General features: G+C 44.5%; 1 protein-coding gene across 1 annotated transcript; it reads right to left on the bottom strand.

The window, feature by feature from the left end:
• Window positions 1-4,044: 4,044 nt before the first annotated feature.
• On the bottom strand, window positions 4,045-6,381 carry AMER3 (APC membrane recruitment protein 3). The gene has a single exon (XM_039869340.1). It carries the CDS (start codon window positions 6,379-6,381, stop codon window positions 4,045-4,047), a length of 2,337 nt encoding a protein of 778 aa, XP_039725274.1.
• Between the last annotated feature and the right edge of the window lie 13,322 nt (window positions 6,382-19,703).

The raw sequence follows: 19,703 nt of genomic DNA on the forward strand, positions 1-19,703 counted from the left end.
GTTGAGTTTCTCTGGATGCGTTTCTCTCCAGTTTTCAGAGAAGTTGTTTGTCCTGCAGCCTCAGTTTTCTGATGGGTCAAGAAAAGTCATTCATTTTCAGCTCGTCCAGCCTTTTTTTGTTTGTAAGGATGGGAATGACAACTTCTAAGGTCCTACATATAATAATAACAACAAAAACACACTGTTCCCCTCCCAAATGGGGATGTGTGATATGTCTATATTAGCCTGGATCCCAGGCTATTAACATCAGGGCCTCAAGACAGCTAGGCAGTGGGGTGGGGATGTGGAAGCAGGATGCACTGCTCATTTAAAAAGTGCATCTTTTCATTTTTGAGATAAGTTTCATTATATTGTTTTGAAGAGGACTTTAATAGAGAACATTTAGGAGAATAAAAGAGCGAGAGCAGCATTGTTTACAATAGCAAAATGATAAACAACTTGAACATCCATTAACAAAAGAGTGTTCAAATTAATTGCTACCTACAGAAGACTGCCGTGCAGCTATTTAGGAGAACGGTGAAATTGCCTTTTGCTGGTGCCTGCTGAGATGTCTGCAATATGCTGTGCAATAAAATATATTAAAGTTCACGTATGTTTATATCATGGACATAGAAAGGGTCTGAGGACACACCCAGTGTTTGAGAAGAAGAGAGACAAAGAGGCCTAGCACTTTGTAGTGTTCAGATTGGTTGTTAAGTGGGAAATAATTTCTTAATCGAAACAACATAGAGTAAAGGAAGAAAGAAGGAGACTTACTTTTCATTATTTTCTTTTCTGTGCGTTTTGAGTTTGCATCTCTATTCTATTAAGAAATAAAAACAGAAGCCAAAAAGGTAAGTAGCACTCCCGACATAGTTCACAGGCTCTTCTCTAGTCTGTGTTGGCCTCACCCCTTTTCAGCACCTCTTTCTAGCCACCTCGCTGTAGGTCCAGACTTATTCCACTGTTAGAGCAGACTGGAAAGCTGCCTGGCTCCCTCCCAGCAACTTCCAGTTCCCAGTGCAACTGTAGAAGTTTGGAAGGCACACAGCACATAGGCTCAGGATGAATCACAGCCCCCATCTTACCACTGTGTGACCCTGGGTGAGTCACTTAGGCTTTGTGGAAAAGCTGTGAGCTGAGACAAGTGAACTTACTTTGTAGGATTTACTTTACACAGTTTAAAACCTCCTATAACGTCTACAGCCATGTGTGAAAGAGAGGGTTAGGAATGACTAGAGTTATGAAAATGCCCCAGCCAGGCCTTTTCCACTCGCAGGAGCTAGTACCATAGTTCCCTTCTTTCTTTCCTCTCAGTGGGTCACTTTGAAGCCTGCAAAGCCCAGTCAGACTGGCACTGCCTGGACCCCACTTGCAGAGGAGGGCAGCCTGAGGGGCGGGGTGTGGATAGAGAGATGGGCTGAGGGAGACTCAGACCCACTAGACACAAGAGGAAAGTCACACCGCTCTCCTCCATTCTTCCAGCGAGGTACCTAGCAGGTCATATCTGAGACCTCCCCCAAGATTGCAGAAAATCAGAATCTACAGGGTGCTAGGATTGCCTAAGATACACCCAGATTGAGAGCCACTGGGCCAGCAGTTCTTTCTAGGTAGGCACAGCCCTAGCTCGTTATTTTTGCTACCTTACCATGGTTTGGGTCCCCTTTGGCTCTGCCTTCCTGATCCTAGGCCTCTCCAGACTGTGCCTGAACACTTTAGTTCCTGCCCTTCGCAGTGCTTTTGGCTTGGCTGGGTTCTCCCTCATCATCACCAGTCAGTGTCACATCAAAAAAATGCTCCATCAGAATTTTTCCAAGGTAAGACCTTAACTATGCTAGCCAACAAGGTCAATAAGAAGTCAGAAAACCATGTGCAACTTTTTGATATTTCATTCTTTCAACAAGTATTTACTGAACGCTTGCTCTGCTCAGGTGCAGTACAAAGTCACAGGGCTATGATTGAGTGAGGGGCGCCCCCTGCCCCTAGAGTTTTAAACCTTACAGGGAGACATGAGGCTGACACCCAGCAGGTGCTCAGACATCTGTGCCCTTGAAGAAGGGAGAAATGAAGGCTTTTGAGAGAGGCATTCACTGCAGGAGCTTGTTGAGAGAAGTTCTGGAGAGTTGGTAGAGAGCTGAGCCTTTGGAATCAGGGGTTGGGACTCAAACCCCATCGATCCCACTCACTAGCCATGCACATCCATGGGCAAGTCACATTAGCACTTTGTCCTCGGTTTCCGTGTCTGAGCAATGAGGATAACAACTGCACTCAGGCCGATGCAGGGATGAAGCGAAAGATTCCATGTACAACCTGTTCATAGCTAGTCTCAATAACACTGTTGTGATTGAGAGGACAGGTCAAGTGTGGCTTCCCGGGAAGGCAGGCCCTGACCTTCCTCAGTGTCCAGATCTGGATGAGCCTACTCAGGAGACTTGCCATAAGCTTTTGAGCCTACAAGGTGCTGCCTGTGTGCTGTACACAATCGACCCCAGCAAGCAGATTTTACTGAGGGCTGTGGAGCATCTTCTTTCCTAAAATGAAGCTTCAGAAAAGGAAAGGCACCAACCTGTGGTCAGCTGTCAGACTGCATTCCTCAGTGTGGAATTCCACCCCCATTACCTGACCTATCCTCTTTCTGTGTTGACCTTTCCTGCAGAAATAATTTCATGGGCTGCCTGTGACATCCCATCCTTAGCATCTCACTGCAGTGTGTCAGTGAGGTGGGATCTAATTATAGAGAACCTTGACAGACGGTTGGTCACTACAACTGTCCCAACACTGGTCAGAATGGATGCCTGCCCTTCCTGAGGATGTGAGCCACCTTTTCCTTCCATGATTCTGAATGTTTAGTGCTGTGCACATGTTGTGGCTTATGGGGGGCAATGAGAGAGGTCCAACCTCATCCAAAGGTAGGCTTTCCTGAAGGAGGAGGTGAGGATGGTGATGTAGAGGGTGCGAATGGCAGTGTTGTGGAGAATCAATTAGTTCTTCCCAAAGAACAGTTTGCCGTCTCCTATTCAAGAGTATAAGTCGGGGGAAATTTTTGTTTGTATGGGATGATTTGTAACAGATAATTGACCAACACCTGTCAGCCAGGAGCAGTGACCAGGTTGTACAGTACACATGGCATCTGCTAGTACACGGCTCTTGCTGAGATAATGTTGGTCCTACTTTGTACTCCTGCAGGGAAGCCCTTTGGAGCTCCAAGCACATCATGGCTGTTCATTCTGGAGGTGGAGAGCAGGCTGGGGTGGGGCCAGCAGGTACTCCTATGTTCATCTGTGGCCTTCCATCCAATCTGTCACCCATTCTCAGTGTCCCATCCCTGAGCCTTGGACTCCACACTCACATTCATTATCCACAATTCATACGCAGAGTTATTGGCTCACTCTACTTCCTGTTTATAATACATATAGTTTCCTTCCCATCAGTTTCAAGCCTGAGCTCCTCTCTGACATGCTGTATAAGGAACAGCCAGGTGTGGCCACTTCGCAGACAACCTTGGGACTAGACTCTTCATTTCCTTGTAGGAAAATCAGTGAGGCACACTATGAGAGTGCTGTCAGTTTCCCAGTTCTCCTTGGCCATAGGCTGCCCGATACCTGGACTGGCTGAACTAGTGGGTTCAGGCACAGATGCTTCAACAATAAAATGCCCTGCCTCACTTGCTTGAGTCCTGCCGCCCCTACCCCCCCAACACAGTCCTCATGTAAGGGACAAAAGATGGAGATTTGAGTCTTAGGTTCTCCTGAATGTAGACACAAAGATGCAGCTCTTGTTGAGTGCAAGCCCATTCTGCAGGTGGGGCTCTATGCTTTGGCTTGCCTGGGACCCCTCCACTTCTGGCTGGTTGCAGAGGAATTCCTCCATGAGCCAGGAAGCTGCAGCAACTTTCTGAGGCAATTGCAGAGGAGATCATCTTGCATTGGTTGTTAGAAGTGAGGCCCATAATTCCTGGCAGGTGGCCTTAGGGGCTCAGCTGGGCAGCAGGGCCAAAGAGCACTACAAGTCCAGCTGATCCCTTTGTGTTGCCTGCTCCCTGACCCTTAAACTAAGCTGCAGGGGCTAGTCCTCCACAGAGGCACAGGCCTGGGCTTCCAGGCTGGCAAGCTCAACTCTGAGCTGGCTCAGGTCCAAGACAAGGCCTGAGTACCTCTGATTCTGTGGGCTGTGGAGTGGGCTGGCCAAGGAGGATAGGTCACAGACAGCAGCCGCTCTAGGGAAGCTGTTAGGCTGTTTCTGCTGCAGAATGTCAAGGCCGCTGGACTGAAGTTGACTGCAGAGCCTGCTGCCTGTGTCCTGCCTTGGGGGCTGCACTGTGTCGGGCGGGCAGTCTGGGTAGATCTGCAGGGCTGCAACTTGAGCCACACAATCTGTCAAGGTTGGCTCTGCATCAAGGGTGCTCCCTCTAAGGCCTGGCCTCCAGGGATCTTGGAGACACTCCACATTTCCAGGTAGCCTGGGCTCCTGGGAGTGAGGCCAGGCAGAGAGATTTGGAACCTTATTTTCACTGGAAGTGTCAGTTGTCGTGGAGGTTGCAGAAACCACAGAAGAGAACAAGTCTTCATAGCAGCCTTGTGTCCCTTCTTCCCCATGTCTCATGGACAGAAAGCTAGTCCCCTCCTTGGCCCCTGCTAGCACCTGACTCTCTCCAGCAAGCAGGCCCTTGGCACCTGAATGTACCCACAGCTCCTGCCTACTGGGTGCTAAGCCAACGGTGATCCCACCTGCATCTGAGGCCTGGGCCCCCCTGCCCTCCAGCTTCACTGGACCTGGTACTTTCTTTTTGGAACCAGCTTCCAACTTCTTCACCAGGCCCCTGGGTGGGGTTGTGGGCTCCCCAGGGGCTGAGGCAGGTGGAGTTCGGAGCTCAGGGCCACGGCGGAGCCAGTTGATAATGCCCATGGTGATGGCGAGCTCAGTGTCACAGAGCTTCAGCAGGCACTCCTTGCCCTTCCAGGAGCTCTGCAAGAAGCTCTGGCTAAGCAGGTCTGGGCCTGGTGCCAGGGGCAAATTCTCCTCTGCCCCAACATGGAAACTGCACATGGACAGTGGTGCTCCCAGTGCTGACCCTGACAGACTCTCAGATACGCACAAGTCATCCTCCAGGCTTGGGCCAATAGGACCCTCGCTGGGGTCATAGAAAAGCTCATAGAGGGCATCTCCACTATAGCTGTCCCGAGGAAAGGAGGCTGCATGGGTGCCTGGGCTCAGGGCTTCCTTCCTGTCCTCCTCGAGGCCAGGTGAGAAGGCATCATAGTAGCCTTCATCACTTGTGGATACAGACTCTGGTTGCTCACTCTTGGGGGTGCCTGTGTCTATGGAGCTGGCTTTGGAGCCACTTGGGGCATCCCTGCAGGGACACAGAGGGAGCTCGGGGAGCCCAGCTGAAGCCAGCCTGGGTTGGGCTATGTCTGTCACCTGCGGGCCCCCCAGCCATGGGCCTAGTAGGGCGTGCTGCTGTTGCCTCACAGAGTGATTCACACTGTCCCAGAACTTGGCAAAGTCAGACATTTCATTCTGGGCAGGCATGCTGCCCTGAAAGGGATCCCTGGGAATCTTGCTGTCAAGGGCCTGAGATGCCCGGGCTGGGCTCTCCAGGCCCTCATTCAGCTCCAGGGATGGCACTGAGCTCTCATCTGCAAAGATCTCCCCACAGCCTGTGAGTGAGTCGAAGCTCTTGAGTGAGGCTATATCTTCACACAGGGCCCTGCAGAGGTCGAAGGAGGAGTCAGGCAGGAGCTCGTTGTCAGATAGGTCTTGGCACAAGCCATCCAGCCCCAGTCCTTCACCCAAGGGGAAGAAGGCTTTGCCCTCCTGCCCTCCAGCCTCTGATGGGCCCCTGGAGGATGACAGGCTCTTCCCCTTAGTTGCCAGTGAGGCCAAGTTCTCAGTCTTGTTTCTGCGAATGTGGAATAGGTTCCGAAAACACTTCTTGGGTCTTTTTAGGGAAATCCTCTTCCTTGGGATACTCTTTGCCACTGCTGGCACGAAGGGCATCTGGGGCACAAAGTGGTGGTAATCAATCATGCGCTGGTTACCAGAGGGCTCTGGGAAGCTTGTGCTGCCCACCAGTTGCCCAGTTGCGACCACCCTGTTAGTCTCAAGCACACTGTTGTGAGTCTTGCTCTTTCGTACCAGTTTGAAGGTGGCCCCACAGAAGGCTGTGGCACCCTCCTCAGGGTCTGGCTGCACCCCCTTGTTGGAACATCTGTTATATCCTTGGGTGCTGGAACTGACTTGGGGACCCTTTTCACTGTGGGACTGCTGCTGCCCTCCAGGCAAGACTGACCAAGGGCCTGTATCCTCCCTAACTGGGGCAGTAGCTGCTGGGCCTGGAGGTTTCTCATGGGAAGTTTGCAGGCTGGATTTGATGAAAGTCTTTCCTCTCTTCAGTTCCATGCTTCCAGTGCCCTTAGCTGCTGTGGAGAAAAGCAAGAGGCACTTAGTAAACAAGGTAGAAGCCTACAGTTCTATAAGATTGTTGCCCACCCTGCTTAGACAGTGGTATTGGAGCTGAGTTCTGACATCGAAACTTGGATCCTCCATGGAGGTGGTGGAGAGTGAGATGGTTTCAGACTGTGCTCACTACTCCAGCCTTCATAGATGACTGATGCCCAGAGAAATTAAGTCATATGACTAAAGGCAACAGTAGGAGCCAAAATGAGAGCAGACTGGGGTCTGGCAATCCGTATCTGTGATCTCTTGACTCATCTAAGTATCCTATCAGAGCTTGTCTGGCCAAGTCAGACTTTCATTTTTAGGCCCAGGTGCTATAATATCCTTATGGGGAAGTTCATGGCCCTTCTAAGTGGTTGTAGCAGGAAATTCAATAAATAAGTTGCCTCCTTCATTTAAGAGACAAAGTTCAAAGGGAAATCAAAGCCTGCCTCCTGGGCTGTATACAGTGGCCATCAATCAGAGGGGAAGGCATATATACTGCCCTCAAGGACTGTTACATCTGTTCAAGGAGGCAGGACTCAACCTACACAAAGGCCATCAGGTAAGACAGAGCCAAGCATCTACAGAGCTTGATCACTGAGATGACAGAGAGAGGAGGAAAACATGAGGTTAGAAAAAGGCAGATTAGATAGACGTAGCACATCATGGACTGGAAGAACAAGCAAGTGTCTCCTTTTGTGCACATCTTAATTGAAAGATATTGATGCCTGGAGTGCCATCCAGAGAAGGTTTCTGATCGATGCCCAATCTGAATTCACTGGGAAAGGGTGCTGAGATTGTTTTTTGATGTCTGCTCTGAGTGTGGGACTGAAAAGGTATTGAGAGAGTTAACAACTTGATCATCCTTGCACAGTTGGGGAGTTGGGCCTTACTCTGAGATCAGTGAAGAGCTATGAAAGTCTTCTGAGTAGAGTAGAAGCAGTGCCATAAAGAAATTCGTGGTCTAAGACCATTCATCTGACATCTGAGTAGAGGACAGAATGACTTAGGAGAGGAGGCTCTGAGCAGATAAGACTCAAAAGAGGTAGCGGTTATAAGCATGAAAAAGAGGTATCAAGTTATAGGGTCTTTCAAAGGAAGAAATACTAGGATTCAGCAAGTGAATACAGAAAGAGAAGCAAGCCAGAAGATGAAAACACTGAGGCCTGGATTCATGCCAAAAGAGGGGAACAATGACAAGTGGGAAAAGGCAAAGAAGCAGAGTGTTGAGTGAAGACAAGGAAGAGGCCTATGCTAAGAGCTTGTTTGAAGGACAGAATAAAGGGTTGTTTTAAACATTGCCTTTAGGGTGAGTTTGGAGACACACAAGACCACACCAAAAGAAGGCAATGCCTGAGAATTGCTCTGACTCTCCCTCATTGAGTCCTCACAGGCACCCAGATCACATGCTCAGTCCATGCTAGTGTCTTGTCTTCTCTTTGGCAGTGAGTGACCTATGGGTTTGTCTCTGTCAATCTGGCCAGAGAGAGATTAGAGATGAGACTTTGGGCTGGTTTCTTTGACTCTCCATAAGGACTACTCCATAGGGAGCACCTGAATTCATTCCTCCTCAGTCTTGAGGGAGGAATGGAGTGGATGTGAAAGGCATGAGGCTCTGTCAGCCTGCATGCCTTTAACACCCACTGCCAAGGAAGCCTCACGGCTACCTCCAGAGAGCTTCTTGACAGATATGAGCTGACCAGAGTTAGCTCCAGTCTCTGAAATGCTTTGACATGAGGACTCGGAGACAAGCAGAGGGGTTGCTTCACAGCCCAGCAGGCAACATTAAAGCCAAAAAGGATAAGAAGTGGTGGCAAAACTGGCATTGCAGAGCCTCACAGGGGCAAGCAAACTAACTGGTCTCTACCCTACTCCCACCGTGAGCAGGGCTTCCTTCCCTGCAGTGGGACAACTGGGACTTTTAGCTGGAGAATAAAAGAAGGAGCAAGCACTGTGCCGGAAAAAGTCACAGAACTCAGGTTTGTCTCTGCAACTCAGCTCTTGGTGGCAGCATCCTGGATAGTAGGACAGAGCCTCAAGCTGCTTTCTGTTTCCTGCCAGGTGGTAGGTGCTCAAACCTTTTCTACCCTGCACCTGCAGGCCCTATTTCCACTCCCCACAATTCTCTGTGGCCTAGATAAGGTCTCCCTAGCTCTGGTGGGTTTTGCTGAACAAAGAATAGTGGTTACTGTCTGGGTTATGGGATTGGAGGACCCAGATTCGAATCTTGGTTACATCTGCACAACCAGGCAGAGTGCTTGGCCCATAATTTTAGAATGGAAATACTGTTATAACCCCCATTTAAAAAAATAGAAATTAAGGCCCAGAATAGTCAATGGATTGACCCAGGTCACACAGGTGGTAAGTGACAGAGCTAAGATAAGAACTATATCTGTCTGACACTGAGCTTATTCTCTTAACCATGATAGATATTCTATGAACCAATAGTTCAAACTTCCCTTTATGAGAAATGTAAAAATTGAATAATAAATGTGTTTTCATGAGGAATTTTGGAAAGTATAATTAAAATGAAGATGAAAAGCAAAAACGTAACTCACACAAATTTAGAAAAATTATAACCAAAGACAATATATTTCTCTGGCAAGAAATTTTGGAGATATTCATTATGGCATCTCTATTATACTTATTCTTTTCTGTTTTAGAAAAATATTTTTGTTACCATACTCTTGGAAATAACTTCAACCAGGCTTGATAAAGATTATTTCACTGTGTGCAAAATATTGCATCCACAAGAACTAACATGTTTTATTTGATATTGATCACTATAAATAAAACTACTGGTTTCTTAATTCTTGGAACAGTTAACTGACTTAAAATCACTAACAGTTGGAAACTTCACCACACTTGAACTTGGAAAATGATCCCTCAAAATAACTGCCATTGTTGTAAATGGCTGGATTCAGTGCCACTAATATTGCCAACCTTGTTTCCTGAGTTCATTTAATACTTTACACAATAGGATAATAAATACTAAGGTCTAGAACAATGAACCAGAGACATGTAAGATACTGGAGCAATCATATAAAATCCTATGTGTATTCAGTACAGTCAGTTTCCACATTAAAGTATTTTATCAGAGCCTGACTCTTTGGAAATATGAGGCCCATATGTGACATGAGTGGGAATTCCCTAAGGGGTCAGAGGGCCCACTGCCCAAATGGAGACAAGCCAAGCAGTCACCTTCTATGACAATTTCAGGGGCAGAATGGGATTTATCTAGACAGCTAGATGCTAGCACTGTCACCGCCTGAGGGCAGAGGCCAAATATGTTCAGATTCTCAGCTACAAAAATGCATATTCTGCATTGTAATCCTGCAGCTAAAGACTCCCTGAGTTGAACCCAGTGTGAAACTATGTGCCACATCCCTGCCCCAACAACAAAGCAGACCTGTCTCCCCATCCCCAACCCTTTTGGTATCTTCTTGCCTGTAATACTCAGTTACCATGGACTTCTTACTCTGGTGCTTACTTGGTACTCTTCCTCTCCAATGAAGTTGAAAAGTTCTCTAAGATTCAGGACTCCAAATGTAGTAGACTATGAGCTACTACTTATTTAAATGAAGTACTTACTTTTTTGAGACATCTTAGCCATATATTTACATCTAAGTTTCCTAAATAAGATGCTGGATCCATAATTTTTAATTCTATAGTTTATGTACATCATTTTCTAAGATGGGTCTCAGCGACACCAAGACCCTGGACTGAGTCTTTTATCTCTAAAATGAACATGCATATTCTATGAGAACAGGGACTACACCATGTATTAATTTAATCAATCCTGATTCAGAGATGTGATATTTAAATCGAGTCCTAAAAGCAAGCTAAAGACAACCAGGCAAAAGATTGGAAAGCATATTTCAGGCTGAGGGGACATCTTGTGAAAAGGCCTTGAGGAGCAAGGGAGAGAGAATATTTAAAGATCTAAAAGCAGGCCTAGATAGACAAAGCAGCAAGCCAGTGGGTTGAAGCTGGGAAATGGGCAAGGCACATCACACCTGGCCTGAGGTCTAAGGGAGGGTCTTGGCCTTATTTTATGTGCCATGGGGAGCCAGCCATCAAGGGTGAGTGACATGGGCCAATGTTCACTTTTGACAGATTACTCCAGTTGTAGATGAGAATGAAAATTAAGGGCAAGAGTGGAGGCAATAATTCAGATTAGAAGCCAGAGCAGCGTCCAGTGAAGAGAAAGTGGTAGCAGAGATGTCCCACGTGTGTAAACTTTCCTTCTTAGTGCCTTACACAGAGTATGCACATGCATATAGATTTATTACAAATTAAGCAAAATGCAATAACTCTACTAGCTGCTTTTCTACATGATGACTAACTTTATCTTAACTGTTTAGGATTCTCTTTTCCCTTTGGTAAGGTAATTCTGTGCTTTATTTTTTAACATCAAAGTGGCTGAGTGTTTCATAGAGCAAAGTAAAAACCTCAAGATACAGATATGCTACAGAAATGGTTTGGAGATATAAAAATTTTGACTAATAGCCCCGCCCCGAGTAGCCAGGAAAATCACAAACAGTGAATTACAGTGTGATGGATGGTGATAAGAAAGCAGAAGCCTCTTAGGAGAGACCCACCCCGGGAGTTTCCTGGACAATGAGATGGGCGTGGGAGGCTATGCATGGGACAAGGGTTAATTTCTATTGTAGGCTGCCTTGTTTAAACCAAAAGCCTCAGATCGATGAAATGAAGGCCATTGTGGGGAGGACAAGCTTCCTTGTTCTGGGGTGGGTGTGGGCTGGGAAACGAAGCAAAAACAGAATCCTCAGCGAGAATCACTAATTCACCCAACCCCCATGTTGGGGAGACAAAGAGTCGTTTGGGGACAGAAGGTTCTGGCTCCCACCTCTAAGGGAGGTTCCTGGCCTGCCCAACCGAGAGAAGATGGATCTCCAGTCTTATCTGTTTTCCCCAGCCCCCTCAACCGCAGGCAGAGGGTTTCTTCCCTTTCCTAGACCAAACCTAAAAGGGTCATCACCCTCAGACTCCAAACCTCAATCATCCCCGCAAAGCACCACGGGGTGGAGAGAGTTTATCCACTCGGGGCTCCCATTACGTGAAATAACACACAGAAATTTCCAGATCACCCCCCCATTCCCACCCCAAGCCTATATCTTCGGGGCCTTGGCGACTTACCGCTGGGCCTGGAGTGTCGCAGGATGCGGCCTTAGCAGGGCTGGGAGCTGCGCCCGAGCGCGAGCTGTGTGCTCAGCACCACGGCCAGCTCCCAGCGCCGCGCTCGCTTGCCGGGTGAGGAGAGACCAGGGCGGGCGTCGGCTTGCCGCCTCTGGCTTGCTTGGCTGGGCGGCCGCAGTCGCAGGCGGGCAGGCGAGGGTTAAGCCGTGGGAGGATGGCGGGGCGGGGCGGGCTGGGGCCGGGAGACAGGCTGTCGGAGGCACCCCAGCACTGTAGTGCGAGAGCTGACGCACGCGGGGCCAGGATGGAGGCTGCTCCGGAGGTTGTAGCCTCGGTACGCCGCCGCCGCCGCCGCCGGGACCCCGCTCGGTCTCGCTTTGTTCGTGTTTCTCCAGGTCTCTGTCTCTGTGTGTCTCTGCCTCCCCGCAGGCCTGTGGTTTTACATCCCTCAGGCCCAGCCGCCCGTATTGCTGGGACCAACAGCCTCCCAGTTGTCCCCTCTCGTCCCCGACCGCATTCCCGTGCTACGGTCCGAGCTCTTTAGGGCTCACAGGTGTGGGTCCCTTATTACTCCCGCAGACCCTAGGGCCAGGGCAGATTTAACCCCAACCCGTAAGGACTTGGTCACACGGGGCCTAGTTACGAGTTCTACGCAGGATTTGGAGCATGCTAGGAAGAAAGGGCAGGTCGATTTTGGGATGCAGGACAGAATCTTCCAGAACCTCCTCTACAGAGTGCCTGTCTTGGATCCAATTATATTATTAATAAAAATGAGAGAGGCGCTTCCCTTTTAGCTACTCACTGTGTAAGGTTTGCTGGTGCTGTGCACTGCCGCAATCTTAGGGGAGGAGCAAAAATGTTGTGGGGACTCTCTTCCCGCTGAGCTGAGGGCAGAGGGTCTGCACGCCAAAAATAAAGTATGGATCAGTAACTCCAGGATGCCTCAGGGAGCAATGCCAGCAGCATGGAGGAGAGGTGTGAGGTGGAGAGGAGATCCAGAGTGCGTAGGTGGTGCTAGTGAGGCGGCTGATCCCAACCCGCGGGGTAATTAATGTGAGGGGTTTGATCCCACTTGGTAGAGGTGAGTGCAGGCAGTGAGAGGTGGGAGAAAGGAAGAAGGGGTCGCTTGGGCAAATGACAAAGGCTATGCCTTTCTTTGAGACTGATGGGCTTCTTCCCTGTCCCTATCTCAAACAAAACAAAACAAAACAAAACAAAACAAAACAAACAAAAACTCTGGACACACAAGGTGCCCCACCTTGGTCTGGACTGGCTTTGTCATAACCCATCTGCCTCCTTTGTAATTAGTCACCTTGAGGCAGCTCCACTGCAGATCCCTCCTCCAGCAAGTATCATCCACCACCTTTGGATGAGCCCACCTTCTTGCGTTTCTTGCAGTTGAACCATTTTTCTACCTGGTGACTGACTCAGCATGACCTCAGATATCCTCCCTACCCCCATGTTGGTGGTGTAGTCTGGACCTTTCCAGGCAGTTCTTGGCCATCAGTGTTCCCTGAATCAATTCTTCCTGTGTTAGGTAGAAATGAAGGTGGGCCTATGCTTCATTGCCACATATACCCTGAATCAAAGATAAGACTCCCACAGATAGCACAATCCTCGCTAGTTAAAGTTAATAAGCAATAGCTTCTTCTAGCATAGTCTTTCCTCTTCTGGATTACAAAGACTTTTTATATTTCTTAAACTTTGTTTCTCTCTCTCTCTCTCTTTTATTATTATGGTGACGTTGGTTAATGAACTCAGTAAGTTTCAGGCATACAATTCAACAGTAAGGCATACACACACACACATACACACACACACACTGCATTGTGTGTTCACTGTCCATAGTTAGATTTTTTTGTCACCACATATTTGACCCCTTTTGCCCCATCTACCCTGCCTCCCCACCCTCTGGTAACCACTAGTCTATTATCCACGTCCATGAGTCTCTGCTTGTTTGTCCTATTCATTTGTTGCTTTTAGGTTTATATCCCACATATAAGTGATATGTGATTTTCAACTTTTTCTGTCTGTCTGACTTATTTTGCTTAGCATGACTATCTCAAGGTCCTGTTGCTAATGGCAGTATTTCATCTCTTCTTATGGCTGAGTAATATTCTATTGTATATATGTACCACAGCTTCTTTATCCAATCACCTATTGTAGGACACGTTGGTTGTTTCCATGTCCCGGCCACCGTGAATAATGCTACTATGAACATCGGTGTGCAAAATATCTTTTCGGATATTTCTGGTCCTTCATGTTGTATATTATATACTTCAATTTTGAATCTTTGGTGTGTGGTTACCATTACGAATATGTAGAGGATAGTTATACATGTGTAGTAGTCTATTTTCTTCCACATGTGCTTTATCTTCATTCCCCTTTGAGAATTTGGATCTTTGAATCCTCCCCTTTTCTGTTATTGTTGTCTCAGCTTGTCCCTGTGTATGCTGAACATTCATTACTATCTTTTAATAGCAAATCTCTTTATTGCTTAAGCTTACAATGCCCTGTTCTTAATAAGGGTTACTCTACTCTGTTTCTATCTGCCTGTTAGTCACCTTGCTCATAGTTATGTATTTTTTTGTCATTTTGTTTTAGATGAGCTGACCCCTTTCAGTATTTTCTGTAATGTGGGCCTCATAGTGAATTCCCTCAATTTTTGTATGTCTAAAAAGGTCTTTATTTCTCCTTCATGTCTAAAGGAGAGCTTTGCTGGATACATTATTCTAGACTGGTAGTTCCTTTCATTTAATAGTTTTAATATTTGATCCCACTCCTTTCTTGCTTGTAAGGTTTGTGTTGAGAAGTCTCATGATAATCTAATGAGTTTTCCTTTATAGATAACCATCTTCTTTTCCCTGGCTGTCCTGAGAATTCTTTCTTTGTCATTGATTTTTGATAACTTTAATACAGTGTGTCTTGGTGAAAGCCTTTTTGGGTTGAGATAATTGAGTATTCTGTTGACTTCTTAAATTCCAAGCTCCAGATAATTCCTTAGCTTTGGGAAATTCTCATCAACTATTTGTCTGAAAATGCTTTCTAATACCTCTTCCATTTCCTCCCCTTCGAAAATTCCCATTATTCCTATATTTCCTCTCCTGATGGTATCAGCTAGTTCTTGTATTTCTCTTTCATGATTTTTCATTCTTCATTTTCTCTCTTCTTCGTTCTGATTTATTTCTAGATTTCTGTCTTCGATGTTACTGATCCTTTCCTCCATTTGGTTGACTCTATTTCCCAAACTTGCTATTTTATTTTTCATCTCTTTCAGCGTATTCTTTACTCCAAAAGTTTTATTTGGTTCTTTTTGAGGTTTCAATCTCCTTGCTAAAGAACTCATTCTACTTATCTAGTTGTTTTTTTCAATTCTTGAAATTGTTGATATGATTCATTTCAGATCTCACTGATTTTTTTTCAGAAGTACCATCCTGAATTCTCTGTCATTTAAGTCACATATTTTATGTCTTTAAGCTTATTTTCTGGAGATTTTTATCTTTCTTTCTGAGCTGCCTTGCTACCTTGGTTGTTCATGGTGTTTAATGGACTATTTCTCTGCCTGGGCATTAATGAAAGTGTATTCTGCCTTTTTTCCAGGAAGATTTATTATATAAAGGTCTCTTTTTAGTCTGTTGCAAAGAAGGTGTTTTTCTTTTGGTTTCCAGTAGGTGGCGTCTAAGTCGCTCTCATCCCTTCTTAATATAAAATCTTAATAATGCTTTTTTTTTCTTATAAATATTTAATCATGCTCACTACCCTCAGTCTCAGTCCCTGTCAGTGTTAGCTACAGTTTGGGTAGCGTTGTTCAGATTCCCCTGGGGTTCTGCGGTATTCAATCTTGGAGAACATGTCGGGAGGGGCCCTCTGGGTTGGGAGATGGGTACTGCTGCTCAACCTCCTGTTTTGCACCCATGGCTGGTAATAATCAACTGTTGCTTCTCTGATGTCCCCACTTCTCTACTCTCTGCCCTGATTCCTGGGCACTGCTACTGTGAGAAGCTCACAGCTCTTCAGGCAGAACTGTTCAGGGAACCTGCCACACCTTCTCCCCTTCCCCTACTCCTACTCCTGCTGGGAGATCCGGCTGCAAGAGGTAGCTTCTTTGTTTTTCCCAGTCTACTGCCGGACTTGGACTCCGGGCATTCTGACCTGAAGTAGCTCTTATTTGCAGATCCCACTCTTAGATGTGCTGGTGTGCAGGTTGGGTGTTTTTTTGTTGAGTTTTAGATGTTTAGCTTATCGTTGTTTTAAGGAGAGAGATCTGGGGACATCTCTCGCTCTGCCATGTTTCTGACATCCTAAACTTTTCTCTTTTTGAGAATAGTTATGGACTGAACTTCTACCAGTTAGCGACAATTGCTCATTTTCATGCTCAATTTGCCACTCTTTGATCGATGACCACATTGAAAGTCACTTACAAGAGGATTTTAAACTATCTTTACTTTTGGGTGACAAAAACAGAAACAAATGAAACAGTTTTGTGTATATATGTGTATGTATAATATATATACTTATATTTTTTCCTTTCCAAGGACCCCTTTATGTATCTTTCATATCAAGATGGCCTAGTTCAGATATTACTGAATGATTTTTCTTTAATATTATTCTAATGTAAACTTATTTTATATTCTTTTTAAAATATACTTACTTTGTTTTACCCTTTCCTTTCCTAGCACAGATGCTAGGGTTCCTTACCTTGCTCCCTGGTCACTTGATCGACACTGAGGATCTCAGACCTTCTGGCCATAGCCCTTGCTTTTCTGACAGACCAATGGATTTCACTTGACTGTGAGCACAAATGCAGCAACAGCTGATCCAGTAGGCTGCACCAATGGGATTACAAAAATCCAGGTTTGCAGCCTGAGAGAACTGAGTTCCTTGTGGGGTCACATCTGAGAAGACCAGGAGGTAAGGAAATGGAACCCTATACCTCTAAGGAAGGCTGGCCAGACTGAGACTGTCAACTTAACAGGCTTCAGAGTTGGGGGAGATGGCTAACTAAGGAAGAGGGATGTTGACTCCAAGGATGGGCATCGCCAGAGGCACTCTAGTACTCAGGTTGGTTCCCATGCAGAAAGATGTCCACCCCAATCTCAAAAAACAAATATTAGGGGATACTATTACATGAATTAGCCTATTACTATGACTGGGTGGTTTCTTGCTCTTTTAAAATTATATTTTGTTTCTTTTATTTTTTTAAGTATAGATAGTATACAATATTATATTAGTTATACTAGTTTCAGATGTACAATATGTTTCAACATTTTTCTACCTTACAATATGATCACCCCACTAATTCTAATAATCATCTGTCACCATACAAACTTATCACAGTCTCATTGACTACATACCCCTTCACCTTTTTGATTCATCCTCCATCCCCCTCCCCTCTGGTAACCTCCCCTCTGGCAAACAGAGAACAAACAATCTTTGTTCTCTGTTTTTGTGAGTCTGTTTTTGTTTTGTTTTATTTTTTGTTTTGTTTTGTTTTGTTTTTTTGTTTGTTTGTTTGTAGATTCTACATCTAAGTGAAACCATACAGAATTTGTCTTTTCCTGTCTGACTTATGTCACTTAATATGGTGTCCTCTAGGTTCATCCATGTTGTCACGAACAACAAGATTTCATTCTTTTTTATTGCTGATAATATTCCAGTGTGTGTGTGTGTGCGTGTGTGTGTGTGTGTGTGTGTGTATGTGATGGGAAGTCTTGGCCACAGCAATCAAATAAGAAAAAAATAAAAGTCATCCAAATTGGAAAGGAAGAAGCAAAACTGTCACTATTTGCAAATAACATGATATTATGTGTAGAAAAATCCTAAAAGATCACCAAAAATTAATAGAATAAATGAATTTAGTGAAGTAGCAAGATACAAAATTAATGTGCAGAAATATGTTGCATTCCTATGCACTAAGAATGAACAATCAGGAGAAAATAAGAAAACAATCTTATTTACAATTGCATCAAAAAGAATAAAATACATAGGAATAAATTTACCCAAGTTGGTGAAAGGTCCGTACTGTGAAAACTATAAGAGACTGAAGAAAGAAATTGAAGAGGATACAAATACACAGAAATATATACCATGTCTTGGTTTGGAAGGATTAATATCATTAAAATGACCATACTACGCAAAGCTATCTACAGATTCAATGAAATCCCTACCAAAATACAAAAGAAGTTCTTCTTAGAACTAGAATAATCCTAGTACTTATATGGAACCACAACATACTACAAATAACCAAAGCAAACTTGAGAAAGAACAAAACTGGAGGTATCACATGCCCTGATTTCAAACTATACTACAAATGTATAATAATTAAAATAGTATTGTACTGGCACAAAAACAGACACAGAGATTGATGAAACACAATAGAGAACCCAGAAACAAATCTTTGCTTACATGGTCAATTAATCTACAACAAAGGAGATGAGAATATATAATGGAGAAATGACAGTCTCTTCAACATATAGTGTTGGGAAACTGGACAGATACATGCAAAAAATAAAACTGGACCACTATTTTACACTGTATACAAAAATAAACTCAAAATGGATTAAGGACTTAAATTTAAGACCTGAAATCATAAACTCCTAGAAGAAAACATAGGTGGTAAATTTAAGACCTGAAACCATAAACTCCGAGAAGAAAACATCTGTATGTTCTCTTTAGAGAAATGCCGCTTCATACCCTCTGCCTAATTTTTTTATTGCATTGTTTATTATTTATTATTGAGTTGTATATGTTCTTTTTATATTTTGGTTATCAATCCCTTATTGGACATATCATTGAAAACATATTTGCCCATTCATTAGGTTCTCTTTTTGTTTGCTTGATGGTTTTTTTTGCTGTACAGAAGCTTTTTGTTTTGACATAGTCTCATTTGTTTATTTTTGCTTTTGTTTCACTTGCTTGAGGGGACATTTCCAAAAAAGGTATTACTATGACTGATGTAAACATAGGTGGTATTTTTTGTCATTTAGTTTTAGGTAAACTGACCCCTTTCAGTATTTCCTATAGTGCAGGCCTTGTAGTGGAGAATTCCCTCAATTTTTGTATGTCTGGAAAAGTTTTAATTTCTTCTTCATATTTAAAGGAGAGCTTAGCTGGATACATTTTTCTAGTATGGTAGTTCCTTTCACTTAATAGTTTAAATATTTGATTCCATTCCTTTCTGGTTGTAAAGTTTGCACTGAGAAGTCCAAGGATAATCTAATGAGTTTACTTTTGTAGGTAACCGTTTATTTTCTCTGTCTGCCTTGAGAATTCTGTGTTTGTCGCTGATTTTTGATAATTTTAACACAATGTGTCTTGGTTAAGGCCTTTTTGGGTTGAGATAATTGGGTGTTCTGTTGACTTCTTGAATTCCAAGCTCCGGCTCATTCTTTAGATTTGGGAAATTCTCAACAACTGTTTGTCTGAAAATGCTTTCTAGTCCCTGCTCCTTTTCTTTGCCTTCAATAATGCCCATTATTCTTTTGTTTCCTCTCCTGATGATATCAGCTAGTTTTTGAATTTCTCTTTCTTTATTTTTCATTCTTCGGTTTCTCTCTTCTTCCTTCTGATTCATTTCTAGATTTCTGCCTTCGATATCACTGATCCTTTCCTCCATTTGGTCAACTCTATTTCCTGCGTCTGCTGTGAGAGGCAGCTTCTTTATTACTCCCAGTCCACTGTCCAACACCCGGGGTTCTGACCTGTGGTAGCTCTTATGTGCAGATCCCATGCACGTGCTGGTGTGCAGTTTAGGTGCTTTTGGTTGAGTTTTAGATGTTCAGCTTATTGTTGTTTCAAGGAGAGAGATCTGGAGAAGTCTCTCACTCTGCCATATTTCCAAAAACAGTTAATCCATTGTTTAGAACATGTTGTTTAATCTCCACGTGTTTGTGTTTTTCCGAGTTCTTACTGTAGTTGATTTATGGTTTCATGTCATTGTGGTCAGAAATATGCTGGATATAATTTTCATCTTTTTGACTTTATTGAGGTTTGTTTTGTAGCCTAGTATGTACTTTTCTCAAAAACTGTAATCTACAGTTTTTGAGTGAAATACACTATAAATGTCTATTAGTTAAACTGGACTAATGGACTTTATTTCCTTATAAATTTTCTGTCTGAATGAT

Source organism: Pteropus medius, unplaced genomic scaffold (genome assembly GCF_902729225.1).
Source record: "Pteropus medius unplaced genomic scaffold, Ma_sr-lr_union100, whole genome shotgun sequence".
In the NCBI taxonomy this organism is placed as follows: domain Eukaryota; kingdom Metazoa; phylum Chordata; class Mammalia; order Chiroptera; family Pteropodidae; genus Pteropus; species Pteropus medius.